The sequence below is a fragment of the Thermobia domestica genome, chromosome 1 (genome assembly GCF_964235325.1).
Source record: "Thermobia domestica chromosome 1, izTheDome1.hap1.1, whole genome shotgun sequence".
In the NCBI taxonomy this organism is placed as follows: Eukaryota; Metazoa; Arthropoda; class Insecta; order Zygentoma; family Lepismatidae; genus Thermobia; species Thermobia domestica.
This window is the reverse complement of record NC_137454.1, coordinates 217,351,336-217,369,825: the sequence shown is the minus strand read 5'-3', so window position 1 is coordinate 217,369,825 and position 18,490 is coordinate 217,351,336. Positions and strand designations below refer to the sequence as shown.

Here is an 18,490-nt window from a genome sequence, read left to right as displayed (position 1 = left end):
AATCAATTGAAAGTAATTGCTGTGGAAATTAATTGCAATTGAATTAATTGCCAATTAATTTCAATTGCAATTGAATGACTGAATTCAATTGCAATTACTTTCCACTGCAATTACTTTCAATCAATTAATTAAATGCAATTGATTCTCCATTATTAATGGCCAACTGCAATTAACAATTAACCATTACTTACTTCAATTGTTAATTGCAATTAACAATTAAATTTACAGATTAATTGTTAATTGTTAATTCAATTGAAATTTGCCCAACACTGGTCTGGCAGAACGGGGTACATTTCGAGAGCAATCATTGCTGCAACTTCTGTTGACTTCACAGTAGATATAGGTTACTACATAAGGGGAGACGAATAGCAGGATGTCCTCTCTTTTTATATATATATTCACTTCAGTCTGCAGCATTATGATGGCTCCATCCGTATCCGGTGCTATCGTGGCATTAAGCTGGTTGACGCATATATTTTGCATAGTCATGTCGGTCCGGCACCAGGGACGGCTTTAGGATTTTAATTTTGGGTAGGCCCGTTCCCTTGCTAATGGATATATACACATTTGGCTGAGTAATGACAGTAGAAAAGTACTTTTACAGTAGAGATTTTACAGTAGACATTCAGAAGTTTACTCTCTCGATGCCTCGCGCTAGGCTTACTGGCTACTGACCATCACCAGTTGGCACATTGTCACGCTTCGCTCAGAGCGGCAATTTTAGTTATTTGATACTTCTAGTATCAGGTCTCTGCCTGCCAACTTTGGCACTGCTATCTTGCCTCTTTGGTGTTGCACTTTTAATAGCGAGCACTGCATTTATATTGTACTACTAGTAACTTTATGATAGTAATCAGTGGCTGTGTGGCCACCGCTAGTATTTTCGTACTAGATCTAGAACCGTAAGTTCACAAACAAATCTAGTACTTTTCTCCTCCTCTTCTTTTCTCATAAATACATTTGGGAAAGAAAAAGGAATCTCATGTAAATGTGAGAGCTCCTCCGTGGCTAAGCGGTTAGCGTACACGCCTTTGGCGGGGGAAAGCCGGGTTCGATTCCCGGTGGTGGTTCGGATTCCACGTTAATCAGTAGGTCCCGTGTCATATAGCCTCGCTGCTGAAAGGGACGTTAAACTCAAAATCAACTCAACTCATGTAAATGTGACAAAATACGAAATTTTCACTGTTCCTGGTAACTCCTTTCTTCCTGCTTCTTTCAACAGTGGTATTTACAAGAGCGGAAGTAGGACATAGGTGCCGTCCGGTAGCCTCCTCCAATTAATAAATGACCACAGTAAACAATATTATGTATTTGGTGATCCGTTTAAACAGTAGGCTATTAAGGAATTAAAACTCAATTTTCTCATTAAGTCCATTTTATGATATTTCTTGTTTTCTTCCGACATCCTTTATATTTGCCATACTTGTGTTATTTTAGTGTTTTTACAGTGAGTTCTAATACGACATTTAAACAGGGATTACATCAGGATTTTAGTTTAAGGGTGTACAGTCAAAATTGGTAGGGTGTAAGTGGTTTGTATAGTGTGCATCGAATTTTGACTGTAAAAAATTTAAAGTTGGGCGTTCAAGAATGTGGGAGGTCACTCCCCCACCCACAGGGAGGGGGAGCTGCCGGAAACCTTCTAATAAGATATTAATATCGTAAAATGTAATAAATGAATAGGGTGAAATGGGAGCAGATAAAATTTTAGTACTTTTCCCCAGATCTAGTACTTTTTTCTGCAAAGGTTAATACGAATATTTTTGTTGGGTGTTCACACTGATCAGTGGTGGCGATAATTGCCCCGCTGACCCCACTGGTGCGGGAATGGGAAACTAGTAGACATCCTCAAGTGATAGTTTTTGTGTTATGCTCATTAGAGAGATTTTTTTTCATCCGTAACTCTTATATACTTCTAACAATATTTCTTTCCTTTTTGCTTTTTTATTGATCTATTTATAGGTAGAAGTTCAAATTTATGACAACATTTTTAACGCTTCCATATTCAATGCACAAATACTGTGCATAATTCTTTCTTGGCTGTAAATAAGAAAGAGAACAATGGAACATGATTGCCATCCAACCAATTTTAATATTAGGCATACACATCAACATTGATCTAGCGATCCTCGGGACATTTTATTTCAAGATCACATTTTCTGATTTTATCATACAAAGTTACTCAAGCCATCGCTTTTGAATGTATTGCCTACATCATCACTTGCAAAATCTTTGTATTTCTGTTTCTACAGGAAAACAAAATATATTACAAGTGGTGTATGTTTCTTTTTTTTTTTTCTTAATGAACGATTGCAACGAGCACTATTAGAAAAAGAATATATATCATTTTGAGTTTTGAAGAAGGAAAATATACATTCCTTCACATCAGAATCTAGAATGCCTTCAAGGTGAAAAATCACTTACTGATACAAAGCTGGGGAGGATGGTTCTGCGGGGGCCCAAGGGCAGTTTTACCGCCACTGATAGTAATATATAAAGGAATATATTATTATTATTAATAGTAGATCTAATAATAACAACAATAATGCCAATCTAGGGAACAACCATACTTGAAACCAACAATGGTGCAACTCAAAATGAATAAACGAGTGTGAATTGTGAATTATCTTTCATCAATTGTTTTCGTAACGTATCTTATCTTAGAGTTCATATAACTTCTATTGACATTATAAAAGAAGACCATTTCGTCTAGTTCAAAATAGTAATTAAATCATGAAGTTAGTAGTTGCAGTGTTTGCTCTATTTTGTTCAACGCCAATTTATTGTGGTGTTGTGCGTCAACAGAAAGCGACTTGCGGATATGACGTAAGTACACAAACCTACTGCTTAAAGCTAGTAATTTTAAGTGTAATACCTTTTCCTTTCTTCTTCTTCTTCTTCTTCTTTGTTATTAATATAGCTAAATTAACCTTTTTTCCTATATCATTTTTTTACTGTTACATAATTTTAATACGTATTATTAATATTTAAATTTTTCAAATTACAACATACTTTTATACATTTTTTTCACCGAAAATGAAAATTAATTCATTATTATAAAAATTGCAACATAGGTTACAAAAATATATTTTATATGTTATTAATTAGAAGAAATTGCGTGAGTTTGGTGAGAGGAGGGTGGTTACAGAAGGAAGATTTCTTCCAGTGCCTTTCCCGGTGGAAGCGTTAAATTAAATTAACTTGTCTTGCAAACATTAAACAAACACTTCAAACCGTGATTTGGTTTCACGTTTTTGCACTTTTTTTTCAATGCAAGCATCTTTTTGCACCTTTCCTCAATGTCATACCTTTTTTGAACTTTTCATAACGTTTTTTGTCTCCTACTCTGGATTGTATCCCTATGAGCTGATAATTAAACAAGGAAATTAAACATGTGCAGCATCACACTACTTTCACTTCAGTCCAATCCCGTTAAAAAGAAATTCCGCTATTGAATACAAAGCAAAGGGAGGGTGCAATATCAAATTCACCAACCGGAATTGTTGAGAGCCTTTGAATATAAATATATTTACTTGGTGACATAATGAGTTGATTAGTTGTTAATTTGGACTTTAGCGTCCTATTTAAGACAAAGACTGAATGAAATTAGAACACACAGCATAATGAGGGATCCGAACCACATGAGCTCTCACCAGGAATTTAACTCGAGTCTCCGCACAGTGCACGTGAACTAACTACAATAATCACAAATCTTACTTAGTGACCGGATATGCAGCCTCATTAAAAAAAAAGAAAGAAAAAAAGAAAGAAAGAAAGAAAAAGAAAAAAAAGAAATGAAAAAATGTTAAATGTGTATTTGAATAGTTTTCCGGACTCGTAGCTGTAATAACATTTAACTTCATCCTATATTGACTCTGGAACTATTACTCAAATAATTAATACTCTTCTGACCAGAGTATATACTTATTTATTAAAATTAAAATAAGTCGTAACAGTTTCAATAAATTAACGTTATCTTCATCAGATGGATCAGATGTTAACTGGAAGAAATATCTTCATAACATTAAATTAATATTGTTGTATAATTTTAGTTGTTTCGTTTTAAAATTTTAAATTTATCATGTAACAATCAGCTATTGTTATAATTTACTGTTTCATTTTAAGTATAACTGTTTCTTATAACCTTTATTTTCACTTTTCTCTTTTTATTATTATTATTAAGCCTATTATTATTATTTTAATAAAATATTCCAAATATCTGTTAATTTCGAAGTTTCCTCATAATTCAGTGTTCTATCACATAATTTTATTTTTTACTGCTTCTCTTAATAATATTTCATGTCCTTGATTATTATCCTTCCATTCGTTCTAACAATTTATCCCATAATTCATGTATTTGAAGTCCATTTGTGCAGTTCATTAATCTTTCACTTCTTTCTCTCTTAATCCTTCACACTTCTTTCTATTTTCTTATTATTTTTCTATTCTCTTTTTCTAGACCTTCGTGAATTTCTAGATTCTTCTTAATATCATTGTTACATATTAAAAATTTAAAATTATAAAATGAAACAAAATTCTTGGTATGTTGCCACCTGGAAGGGAACTGGAGGAGGTGTTTCTTCTCTAGTACAACAGAAACAAGCGAACAGTAGAATAACTATAAGTGTTAAGTACACTTTTAATGTAAAAGTGATTTCAGAGAATTCTTGTAACATGATCAAAAAAAAAATTGAATATTATGATGTCCCTATTACCTACATTAATATGAACATACATATGGCAATTAACGTCTGAGGAAGATAACGTTACGTTATGGAAACGGTTACGAATTCATTTAATTTTAATAAAGAAGTACGTACTCTGTCAATATATATATATATATATATATATATATATATATATATATATATATAGAGGAACTGTACCAAACCCGGGCCCGGGTCCATAAAGCGGGCCCCCTCAATTGCTGCTCCGGGTATTGGCGTAGAATGATAGAAATAAGCTGAATTGTAGTTTACCGTTACTGTTGCATGCAGCGCTAGTTCCTGTGTTGATCAGTTAATCCTTTGTTCTGCAATGAACATCTGACGAGTTTTCATGCATTGGAAAGTTTTGAAGCTCCGACGAGCAAGCATTGTTTTCCATAGTTAGTAAAGAGATAATTGAACCAACTATTTATTTATTTAATCTTAATGGTAAGAGGTACGTTTTATGTAATTAGCTAGTAATTTAGACGTAAGAGTGACAAATTATTTGCAGAGAAAGTAGAAACATGTATGGTCGTAAAGCGGGCCCCCTTGTCAATCCTAAAGCGAGCCCCTATGTTGTGCAAAATTAAAAGATATGTTTCATACCAAATTCTCATGTTTCGTGCAATTTATTTACAATTTTCAAGAGGACCAAAATGCCCAAAACAAAGCCGAAACTAATAACACAATATCGTGGTCGAGGGCATGGTAGTGTCAAGTCATTATCAAGATCCTATGATCCAGGAAAGTAAAAGATACCGCTGAAGGTGAAAGGAAGAGCCAAGGAAGACGATTCTAATTGTGGCTCAATCTCTGATATAATATTCTCAACTTTAAATGTTCCACCGGGGAAAACATCGTCCACGGATGACGATGCCACCTGCATGTTCTGCACTGAAACTTTTTTGAGTGATACGAGAGTTGAACTCTGGGTCCATTGTGTCATGTGCTCTTAGTGGGCCCATGTAGATTGTGAGGAGACTGACAAAGTCGTTTATATTTCGTGACTTTCGCCAGTAGAAATCTTAACTTTGTGAAACATTTCATTTATCACGTTTAATTTGGAAGTTTTGGTTCTGAAGTTTGAGATTTTTTTTAATGCCAAATAAGTAGGTTGGAGAAAGAGAGATGTTTAGATTTCTTATTTCTACCAGTAGAATATTGAATATTTCAGTTTTGAAAGTTTCAGTCTTTAAGTTTAGTCTATTTGAAAGATTGTTCTGGAGCTTAAAAAAGAAAAAAAAAAGACTTTTTGATGTGCTATTTCCGCCAGTAGAATGTGGAATATTTAAGTTTAGACATTTTCAGTTTACAAGTTTAATCTACTTGAAAGATTGTGCTGGAGTTAAGAAAAAAGACTCTCAGATTGCATTTCGGCCATTAGAATGTAGAATATCTAAGTTTTAAGTTCAATTTTAGTGTGTTCTTTACTTTTCGGAATTTGTTTCAATTTCTTCTAATAAAGTCTTTTAAAAATTCATATTTCATTTTATTTCAAGCCCCAGGATGAATAGGATGTTAGGATGTTGTTTAGGATGTTGTTTTTAGCTTAAATGCGTAACTCATTTAAGTAATACAGATTTTCGCTTTGTGTAATTTATCTAAATTTAAAGGGGCCCGGTTTTGGAACAGTTTTTTCGAATGCCGAAAATGCAGTCCATATGAAAATCCATTTTTTTCAACCCATTTTTTCCTTGATTGTTATGGGAAGAAACAAGCAAAGCAATTACATATCATATTATTTTCAGCCTGAATAGCATTTTTTTCTGATCGATATTTTCTTAGATATATGAAAAAAACAAAATGGGGGCCCACTTTTGGTACAGTTCCTCTATATATATATATACTGTATATATATATATATATATATATATATATATATATATATATATATATAAACAATAGGGCCTATATAATACAACGATACTATTTTTATGTTATGAAGATATTTCTGCCAGTTAATGTCTGATGAAGATAACGTTAAGTTATTGAAACTGTTACGACTTATTTTAATTTTAAGAAATAAGTAGAGTATATACTCTGGTCGGAAAAGTATTAATTATTTGAGTAATAACATTGTGTTCTGGGACTCGTATTTTAATACAATAGTAAATTTTGAGTCTTTATATGTAGTGTAAATAATTTTGGTACTGTCTATATGAATATTTAGATTTGAAACTTGCACTTTTAAAAATTCCTAAGTCTAAATTTAAGCCTTACACTATGTCTTAAATTCCTAACTTTGATCATTACTTTGCGTTCTGACTTTTATTAACATTCGCTTAAAACTGAGCAAATTATTTTCAGCAAGTATAAAAAAGAAAGAAAGAAAAGAAAAGAAACCGTGGTATTATATATATATAAGGCCTCAACCAATCGGATGGCCCGAATTCGATGTCCATTGAAGGCGGGAAATTTTCCTGGTTCTGCCCTTGTTTCAATCCGACTCAGAAGTTCACCGAAACACTCTGGGCCAGTTGAGAGTTGGAAAAGGGGTGAAGAAGGCTGTCGGAGAGTAGGCTAACTACATTTAACTACATCACTTCCTTAATTGTCGAAGTTGTCGAAACGTAGAAACTCACCTCCGTCCCAGCCACAGTGGTCGGAAACTGGGAAAAAGCGGTCAAAAATCGATTTTGTCAACTTCGTCGCCTATGAAACCGGTATTGATATTTGATTATAAGTATCCCTCCTGCTTCCAAACCTGGAGTTTCAAGACAGGAATATTTTCCTGTCCATAAAATGCATGTAAACATGAGCAAATAAAAATGCCAAAAAGTTAGTAAAAAAAATGGACCAAACAATATGTTTTAACAATTTATATCGTTTCTAAGGTCGATGAAAGCGGTTGAATAGTACATTGGACTCAAATACTGTGTGTTTAGTGAAGAGTTTTGTTTGTTATCCATTGTCATATCATTTATATAATAGCTTTGTTAGTGTTACCGAAAAGTTATATATACGCTTGTATTAGTAGCTCTGCAGTCTAAGCTTATCTATGCTTATCTGCAAAATAAGGTTTATTGAGTTGACCATTAGTAGTACAAAGGTTGAGCATTGAAAGTAGCTGCAGCGAAGTGCAGCTACAGGACTCAGCCACATCTTACTGGAAATGCGTGATGAGTAATGTTGTGGTCGCAACCGAGATCCGCTATCTGAGCCTTACAAGGGGAAAAGGCATATTCTCTTGTATGTAATTTGGATTGCCCTTCGTCCCTGAATCAAAATTGTAGTGAAAGCCTCATACACATTGCAGTGATAAACTATCAGTCATGTGGAGCTGCTGTATATTACACGTCAGAGCAGTAGTATATGAGAAGAGTCTATACTGAATATTTTAATCTTACCGAACAAAATAATCCTGAACTAAATCCCATTCCAGTAAGTATTAGTGCTTTTTCGAAGGTGGTGCCAATGCAAAACCGCGAACTTTAATTTTGCAAGACCAAACACATATTTGTTTTACATCGTCTCTTTATTAGCGCACATACAATTAGAGGGAGAGCACATTGAACCTGTAACCGCTTCTTGGATGCATATTAACACGTTTCATAACTTCTTACTCGCTAGCGATGTCCAATTCACATAAGGCGTCAACATGTTATGTTTTCAATTTATAAACTGTATGTATGATTCACGATGGTGAATTTCAAGATGGCGGCTTTCATTGTTGTGTATCCTCCCCAATTTTTCCTCATCTTTATTACTCCCCTACATTGTTCCTTGGTTATATTTTGCAGTATTTGACATTTATGCGAGGGGTTTCCACACGTTTGGACCACCCTGTATCTTTATTGCACAGGGGACTGCACGTATTGCAGCAGGGGTTCTTCAAATCACTTTCGCAGTATTTCGTATTTGCAATCGATCTAGAAAGGACAATTACGTATAGAACGATAGAGAGAGGTCCGTCAACTTCCATTGTTTCGGAATAAACTATTTTTGTCCGCTTTCTCCAAGTTTCCGACCACTGAGCAGCGCTTCAGCCATTTGTGGGAAGGGATGCGAATCGGTTGCTCAATTGAATTCAAAATCATGAATGTTTGAGTTTGATATTAACAAATATAGGCTAAATTAATGTTATTATTTTACCTTAACACGTAACAAAGACTAATGTAGTCAGGAGCGGATTAAGGGCGGAGCCAATGGAGCCAAGGCTCCAGGGCCCCAGCCTCAGGAGGCCCCCAAAATCCCTCTCTTCAATACTAAAATATAGAAATCAACTTATTGAGCTGAGCGAAGCGAAGCTCTTATACTCGGGTTAGCCGTTTGGTTGTCCGCGAACTCCTCCTAGACCGTTTGGCCGATCTCAACCAAACTTAGCACGCTGATAGAGTATCTATGTCGTGCTGAGTGACAACATAGGTCGAAATCAAAAATCCGATGTACCATCGAGGAATAATCACCGAAAAACGCTTCCTCCTAGACCGTTTGGCCGATCTCAACCAAACTTAGCACGCTGATAGAGTATGTCGTGCTGAGTGACAACATAGGTCGAAATCAAAAATCCGATGTACCATCGAGGAATAATCACCGAAAAACGCTTCCTCCTAGACCGTTTGGCCGATCTCAACCAAACTTAGCACGCTGATAGAGTATGTCGTGCTGAGTGACAACATAGGTCGAAATCAAAAATCCGATGTACCATCGAGGAATAATCACCGAAAAACGCTTCCTGATTACGTAGTTTAAGCTCGCTCAGCTCATTTCATTGCAATCGGGTATATCCATTGCATTCCTAGTATTACAGGATTCAGACCCATGTAATTTTTTTCCGCTCGCTACGCTCGCGGTGTCGCTAGAGTTAAGTCTTCTTCCAAGGGCTTTGATTTCTCTGTAAATTTAGGGGGGACATTCAGATGTAGAAGGTATATATATGAAGATTTTAAGACAAATTGCATTCAAATTATGCCAAATATTGTATATTCATAAATACAATAGGGGACCCACATGAGTTTTGGGAAGGCCTGCCCCCCGGCCCCCCAGGATCGGCGCCCTTGTCTTCTTCCACCAGCGTCTTCACGATACTTATTTTGTGAGGAAGTGAGCTATTTTGGGAGTCTATTACAAAGCAAATTACTAGCTTATGGTGACAATTCCTTTGAAATATCTCTGTCATTTCAATGTCGTTTAATGACGTAATAGAATCTTTTGCAGAGGAAAAATGTAGAAAGAAAAGTCTTCTAACAATGTAGCCTTGTACAGCTTTACCTTTTTTTTTTTACTCTGTTAGTGTTTTTGCAGGGACTGTTGACCATGTGGCTTGTATTTGGCATTTGTATCTTACACTGCAGTATATGAGCAATTAAATGTTAATAATGAAATGTAATTAAACTAATTATTGTAAACCTGGAGCACATTAAAATATTACAACATAGTTCTCGGTGTTTCGATAAGCCTATGAGGCTGTGGAAGGCAGCAAAGAAAATTTATGCACTGGAATTATTCGTAACATAGGGCTCTTTCTATGACAAATATCAAGAAAGACCTCTTTAATTTATTTTAAAAGTCTAGATACCAAAATTTCATTTATCAAATCTTAACAAATTCCGAGGTATGAGTATAGTATTTTTAGGCTACAATTACAACCCCGACTCCCTTTTCTTCCTATCTCCTTCCCTTCCAGATCAAATATCTCTAAAACGTGTTCAATTATTTTAAATGGGAAGTCTAAATACCAATGAAATGGTTTATCCATTTTTTCGTAATGTTGATAAATAAGTTATAACCTCAATTCCATTTTCTTTAGTATATTGGTTTAAATGCCCGTCCTTTTCAAGGAAGAATACCTAACTGTAATTATTTTTTGGAAAAATTTTAAAACCTCCTTCTGTCTGTCTGTCTCTCTCTCTCTCACGGTACGCACTTTAACCAAATTGACACAATAAATACCCAAGTTAGCTATGTTCTAAAATGTACTTTAGGCAGTGGAAATGTTTCCTCCTTTTACCCACTTTATGAATGTAAGATGGGGAACTAAGATATTATTGAAATTAGATCCTTCTTTCCCTGCAGATGGAGTTTTTGGAAACTGAGCAATACGTGGTCAAATATTTTTAATGAGAGGTTTATATACCGAGATTCATCTGCCTAAGATGAGAGTCTCCTGAGGTACTCTGTTTTTGATTTACGTTTTTAATCCCCCTTCCTCCGTTGTAAAATGTATTTTAATGAAACCAACATGATAAAACCTCGGCGCGAGACAACTGCTAATCATGTTCAAAAATTCATTTCAAACAATTCAGCCGTTTACTTGTGATGATGAGACAACGTCGATTCAAATCTGAAGAAAAATATAGAGGTTGCTCCATTCTACCCCTTACAAGCGAAATCTTTGAAAATGTTGGGAGAAGTTTCTGCTTATTTTCAATGAGGAGTTTATACAGAGAATTTCATCTTCCTAACTTGAGGAACTCATGAGATACTTCTTGCTTTTTACCTAACGTGCATAAATTTCAAACTCCCTCTTCCCCGTTAGGAATCCTTGGATGCGCTTTTTGTTCAAAGTGACATGATAAAATTCCAGCTCAAGGTCGGTACTATATACAAAAATTCATTCCTAATGATTCATTTTTATAATATAGCTATAGGTAGATAGTATAAATCTCCGTTCTTCGTACGGGAAAATAAAATTAAATGAGTACCCCCTCACGTGTAAAAGGCTGTTCATGACATACTTTTCGCATTATCGCCAAACTTCTTCCGGGATGAAAGATAAAAATAGGGGTGCGACGAGATCTCCTTTTCTCTTTCTCTGTTTCTAGATCAAATTTCAAAAAACACAGATACAGGAGTTCAATTATTTCAAATGGAAAGTCTAAATGCAAAATTTCATTTCTTTAAATCTAAAGGATTCCGAGATACCAACATCTTATTTTGAAAAAATAAATAAATAAACTCCCATTCCACACCTTACAAGTTGCATTTCCAGAATAGAATAAAGTGCCCATACATATCTCCAAGTTTCTTAAATTTAGAGACATGCAATTTGTTCTTTGGACTTCTTGTTTAAAATAAGTAAACACGAATTTAAATGGATTACCATACACTGAGAAAAAAATCGTATGTGGCGTACGCACAAACGCACGTTACATGAGTAAATCCTGTAGTTTTTGACTTAACGTACAATAACTGAAAACGAGTGTTTTATAATACTTTCCGTATAAGTGTTCCATCTATACGTACTTTCTGTATGACACAATATAGGCGGTCAGGATCTCGCATACAAATGGACGTACATAACACATACCTGACGTATATAACATATGTATATGTATGTAATATACGGAATACTGTTAGATGTCAGACATCCTGCAAAAGGTCCCGGAACATCTAAGAACAGCGCGTCTGTAGCATTTGGATAACGTATGCTTCGTACTGGTTTCTGTAGTAAGCAAGAGGATTCTGTATATTTGTACAATATACCGTTGTCCGGAGAACGGATTTTTCTCAGTGTACTTGACTTAAGTTATTGAACCATAGCATCCATTTTACTTCTCTTCTAGGTCAAATATCAAAACGCTGAAATACGTGTTCAATTATTTTAAATAAAAATCCTGTATACCAAATTTCACATACCTAAAATTAAGGGACTTTAAGATAACGGCCATCTTATTGCAATTTCTGTCCATTCTGCTTCCCTTACAGCTGTAAAGATCGCTGAAACACATGTTTAGTTACTTTAACTGAAAACTCTCAATAAGGAATTTAATTCTCTAATCCTAAGCAGTTTCGAAATGTGGACATATTATAATAATTGGAATACTTACCATTTTTCTCTTTCCATATATTTTCTTCCTTTCTAGGTAAAATATCAAGGAATGAGTTTAATATTTTAAATGAAAAATCTAGAACCAAATTTCATGCTTCTAACTTTAAGAGATTTCGAGATATGAACCTACAGTATTATTTTAATTTCCGACTCCGATCCATTTTTCTTCTCTTGTAGGTAAAATATCGAATAATGATGAATCATGTGTTAAGCTATTTTAAATGCGAGTTTTATTTCTTATATATCAACATCTTACTATTATTGCCACTTTCATTCTCCTCTTCCCGTCAAATTTTTAAAAATGAAAAAAAAAAAAGTAATAGTACCTTAACGTTGCTGTGCACTGTCCAAATTACAAGTTTCTAGCTTATTACTTTTACTCCTCTACATTAGCTGATGGCATGCCTTGTTAGCGTCACTCTTTGTTTTAGGAGATTTTCCTATATCTACCAAAAAGTTACATAAATGATTAGTTTACCGTATCCAGTTTCCCAATTAAAATGTTATAGGAAGTTCAGAAGTCGTTAGTAGTAATATTAAAAGATGCGCTACAAACCTAGATTAGATAAGATTCTATAGAACAATACATTGAAATGGTTTGGGTACAAAACCTCGCGGCCAGAACCTCGCGGACCAAAACCTCGCCTGGCCAAAATCTCGCCTGGCCAAAACCTTGTTGCCCAAAACCTCGCGGGCCAAAATCTCGCCGGTCCAAAACCTCGCCTGTTCAAAACCTCGCGGTCCAAAATCTTGCCGGCCCAAAACCTCTCTTATCCAAAGCCTGGCGGGCCAAAATCTCGCCGGCCCAAAACCTCTCTTATCCAAAGCCTGGCGGGCCAAAATCTCGCCGGCCCAAAACCTCTCTTATCCGAAACCTGGCGGGCCAAAATCTCGCCGGGCCAAAGGCTCGCATTACCAAAACCTCCAGTCCCAAAATCTCATCAAAGGCTCGCGTGACCAAAACCTCGCGGTCCTGATCTCGGGACACAGAATCTTGCCTGGACTAAACTACGCGGGACGTAATCTCGCCTGGGAAGAAATGTCGTCAGTATAAAACGTTGTCACTGCGATTTTTTCGATGTAGAATGCTCTATATATTGCTATATGTATATATTTGGTAATACATAACTGCATTAAAATAATGATAAGAAAAATTCTAACGCGTGCTTTGAAAATCTATCGTATATAAAAATGAAAATGACTATGTTTGTGACATCATACTTCTTGAGCCACCCGACCGATCTCGATGAAATTTTCAACATAGATGAGGTTCGAGCCTCGAATGTATTGTATAATTTCATTTTGACGGCACAACGACGGGGACGGGAGATATTTAAAACTAAATGAAACTTAATAACACTTGAACCACGAGACCAATCTCGATCTAATTTGCCACGCAGATCAGGTTAGAACCTGGCATGGTTTTTATCATTTCACTTTGACGGGAAGGGGGAGACATAGAAATAAATAAAAATGAAAGTGGCTGCGTTTGTGACTTAATAACTCTTGAACCACTCGACTGGTCTCGATCAAATTTTCAACATATATGGGGTTTGAGTCTGGGATGGTTTTATTTCATTTTGTCGGTAACTTATGAAATTCTAGCAAAATCTAATAATATTTATGTAAGTATGAAATAATATCTGAGTTTTTACGTCCCTCGATTATGCCTTGTAGGTTAAAGGAGACGTAGATGATCAGGATGAAGGAAATGATGGAATGAAGAAAGTGGGAGGAAACGGGAATACCCCGAGAAAGCCCACGCTCACGATATTTTCTATATTCTTTTATTATTATTATTATTATTATTATTATTATTATTATTATTATTATTATTATTATTATTTGTAATATGGAATTGCATATTACGAAACTCATTGGGTAAATTTTAAGGAAAGGTTTCATTCCGCAAGGTTTTGGCCAAGCAAGATTTTGGTCCGCGAGGTTTTCGGACGGCGAGGTTTTAACCAGACGAGATTTTGGGCGGCGAGGTTTCGGCCGCGAGATTTTGTCCGTATCCCCATTGAAACAGTAGATTTGTGTGCGTATGTGTGTATTTAGACATAGTATATCAAATTACTACAGATTTTAGAAGGTATTTAAAATAATCTAAGAACATTTAATAGATTCAACTTGGAAAAAGTGTCTTCTAAATTGTATCTGCCAAATTTCTTTTCTTTTTTGGGCGGGAGTATTTTGAACCAGGTGACATTTAATATCGTAAGATTTCATCTAACTACTAAGAATCTTTGAATTAAAAAAGAAATACCTCATAAATTCATATCTACCAAATTTGGCTTCAAAATTTTGGAACACAACTTTTCAAATACACAAGAGCACGTCATAAGATTTCTTGTACAGTGTTCAAAATCTTGAAAAGTACCTTCCGAATTCATACAGATACATACCAAATATGGTTCCAAAATTTTGGGAGATGTACCTGAACCAGAAGTGTATGAAGGCCTCAAATTTGATAAAATTTTTGAACTTATTGAACTTATTGAAATTTTTGAACACATAAAATGACTTCAACTAAAAAAAAGTGATTATTTCAATGTCATATATATCCCGAATACGGTTTCTAGATTTTGGAAGAAGTATCTTGCACCAGTTGACACCTATCTTCCAAATACATTCAGGAATTCAACATTCAAACTATGCCACATTATTATTTTTAGCCTAATCAAGCATCCTATGACATATTTCCTAATTTGGATCTGATTTCCTAATTTGAAGGAGTACCCTGGACCAGGGTAACACCTATCATTCAAATACATTTACCAAATACATTTGTGTCTTCCTATGTCTTCATAACATTCAATGTACCATACGCTATAATATAATTTAGATGAATCATAACGAACCCTTCCAAACTATTATTTTTGACAATTTTATGGACCATCCAAATGTACATCTTCCAATGTGCCATAACCCATAATAAACTTCCAAACTAATGAACGGATTATAACGTACACCTTCTGATATTGTCCCCAAATTAAGGAGTGGGCCATAACGTTCCCTTTCCAAGTACTACCTTTGGCAATTTTTGGGGCTACTCAAATTATGTATCCCTAGTACTGTCTTCCAGGAACCTAATATTCAATTTACTTTAAGATATAATACAGTTTCAAGTTAGGGAGTAAATCATAACATACCCCTTCCAAATATTATTTTTGGCAATCTTTTTTCACTCATCGAAAAGAACAAGATGAACCACCCAAATTTAGAGATAGATGTACCCGAGTCCTATACAACATTTACTAATTTGTTTTAGAATTCCCGAATTTAAGGGTAGACTAATCTACCTTTGGCAAAATTTAAGATGGTTGCACCATGGTCGAACTGTCTTATGAGAGAGAATGAGCCCTGTATCCGTCCATATGACCATATTGCTGTAATAAAACCACATCTTACAGAATAAATTAGGACAAAAACTGGCCACATGGTAAAAAGTATTGCTTGTATTTATAATTTTGACATTTTTGTCTTACCTTGGAAGGAAAAAAGGACCACCCAAATTTTTTAGGCTTACATCTTAGTCCTATAGATCTCAACTTTTATTTTCGATAATTCGTAAGTTTAAGGGAAGTGCCAGTGTAACCCATATCCAATTAAATAGAATGAGCTCATGTATCCATTCATGTAATCATATGTTGCAATTAAACTCTGTCTTAGAAGATGAAATTTGGACAAAACCCAGCCATGTAGTAAAAGATATTGTTCACGTCGATTTTTGGCAGTTCTTTTACCCATGATGGGGATAATGTGGATCACATAAATTTACAGAAATACATATACAAATCCTATAGAACATTTATCTTTTTTTTTTTTTTTTTTTTAGATAATTTCCAAATGTAAAGGATGGACTAATGTTCCTTTTTCGGAATTTAAGAGAAGTGCATCAATGTAACCACCCCTTTTGAAAGAGAATGGACCCATGTATCAAGGCATTGGACCATATAACCTGATAAACCACATCAAAGAATAAATTATATCAAACCTTTCAAATTTGAAATCTCGGCTTTTTTTTTAATCGATACAAGGGCACTAGATGGACTACTCTAAATTTCAGAGGTGCTTACGTTAGTCCTATGTTATCTTACCAGACTTTTTAGTTTTGGCACTTTCCTAAATTTACGAAGCGGTCCAATGCAACTCTCCTTAAATTTAATAGAATGACCAACGTACCCACACCAAAATTTAGAGAGGTGTGGTCCAACGTACCCCTAAACTATGGTCCCTGAGCCAAGAACTTCAGGGCACTGAATCACGCAAATGCTCCCCTTTACTACCGTTATGAACGTGTTTATCATTCCATAAGCATAAAAGTTCCATTAAAATAAACTGGTAAAAATCCAAAAATTTCAATCTCAAAATTATTTTTCTAACAATGCTATTTAAATCTTAATAGTGTATTATTATTAATATTGTTATAATTATTTTTTGATATTTTAGTCGTGTCCAGTTCCAGATCCGAACAAACTCAATGTCCATCTAGTTCCACATACACATGATGATGTGGGGTGGCTGAAAACTGTCGATCAGTATTATTATGGATGTAAGCCATTTTCTTTATCTTTTGGATATATATAATATTTTTACTCTCTACTTAATATTACACAACAAAATCATCCAGATAGCGATTTTTCTTATAATTCCTTTATTTTATTTACCTGTGTGGACAAGAAAAATGCCTGTTCTTCCGACGAAAAGAATAAGGTTTATGGGAAATATTTGAAAGATACATTTGAACTCCCTTCTTACATTTAGAGTTCGTATTTTAATCCAAGAGAAATATAGTTAGATCTAAGTGGTAACAATGTTCAAAAATTCATTTCAAATGGCCACGCTGTTTGTCTGAAGAAGGTGATCCTATACAGCATCGATTTCATTTTTATATTAATCTGTTTTCCGCATATATCATCTTCTATAGCAAAAATTTTACATTGTAGATTTTAACACACTTTATTTGATCTAAAGGATTTTTTGAATCAACCTTTCCGAAGATATTATTTATAATTATCACAAAGATGTAGATTATATCACCCGATCAACAAGTGGAAGAACACGAAAGCTAATTAAGACTAGAATGCGCTGTAATAATCATGATGGACAAGAGTGCAATAAGTATTGAGGTGAATGTACAAGGTGTTCGACGGTTAAACGGACAAAAAAACGTACCTTATAAGTTCAAGATTTCAATATAAGAAAGAATATAACATTTGTGACTAGTCAGAAATGTCTAATTATGGAGATGGTTTCAGTTTATTCCCAGAACACCCTGTATATACCCATAATTGTTTCAGTCGAATAATATGTAAGTTGTTAAAAGGAATAAACTACAGCAAAATAAAGTATTAGGTAATTTTATAACATATTTCATTTAATTTTATAACATTTATAACTTTTCTTACGAAAGAAGCAACAGCATAACTGAAACTGTTACAATGTGATATTGTTAGAATGATATTACGTATATAGTTACCTTCAATCTTGGGTAATTAATATTCTCTTTTTTCTTCATTTCCCGCAAGTAGTTTTACCATCTCATCCAACGGCGCCGACTTTCCAAAATTTATGTGGGTGTATATCAATGGCGAAACGTGATATATGTTTTCAGAGGAGTCTCAATATTTTTTGATTGATTTCCCTTTCGGTACGCATGGTCTCATCTGTATTTTATTGTATAATGGAACTGTACTCTAATTCCAAAAAGAGAAAAAAACTTATTAATTGACTTATATATATTGTTTAGTTTATTCATTTTGACAAAAAAAAAAGTTTCAGAACTCACATATGTTCTAATTCTTTTTAATAGCTAGAAACGATATCCAGCGAGTAGGAGTTCAGTATATTCTGGATGAAATCGTTCAGTCTTTACTATGGAACCCAGACAGAAGGTGAGAAAAATGTTCTCCAATCAAAATATTCACATTGAGTATTTCTTCAAAACTAATCAGTGAAATCAATTGCAAAAAATAGCAAATTAAAAACATTATTTTTTAGTTTC

General features: G+C 34.5%; 1 protein-coding gene across 1 annotated transcript in view; it reads left to right on the top strand.

Moving 5' to 3' along the window:
* Positions 1-2,675: 2,675 nt before the first annotated feature.
* The window catches only part of LOC145693901 (lysosomal alpha-mannosidase-like), an 87,853-nt gene continuing 72,038 nt past the window's right edge, over positions 2,676-18,490 (top strand). Inside the window, exons 1-3 of the mRNA XM_081770070.1 lie at positions 2,676-2,826; positions 16,936-17,038; positions 18,299-18,380. Coding sequence (XP_081626196.1) covers positions 2,734-2,826; positions 16,936-17,038; positions 18,299-18,380 — 278 coding nt within the window. The 5' untranslated portion in view covers positions 2,676-2,733. The remainder of the gene's footprint in view (positions 2,827-16,935; positions 17,039-18,298; positions 18,381-18,490) is intronic.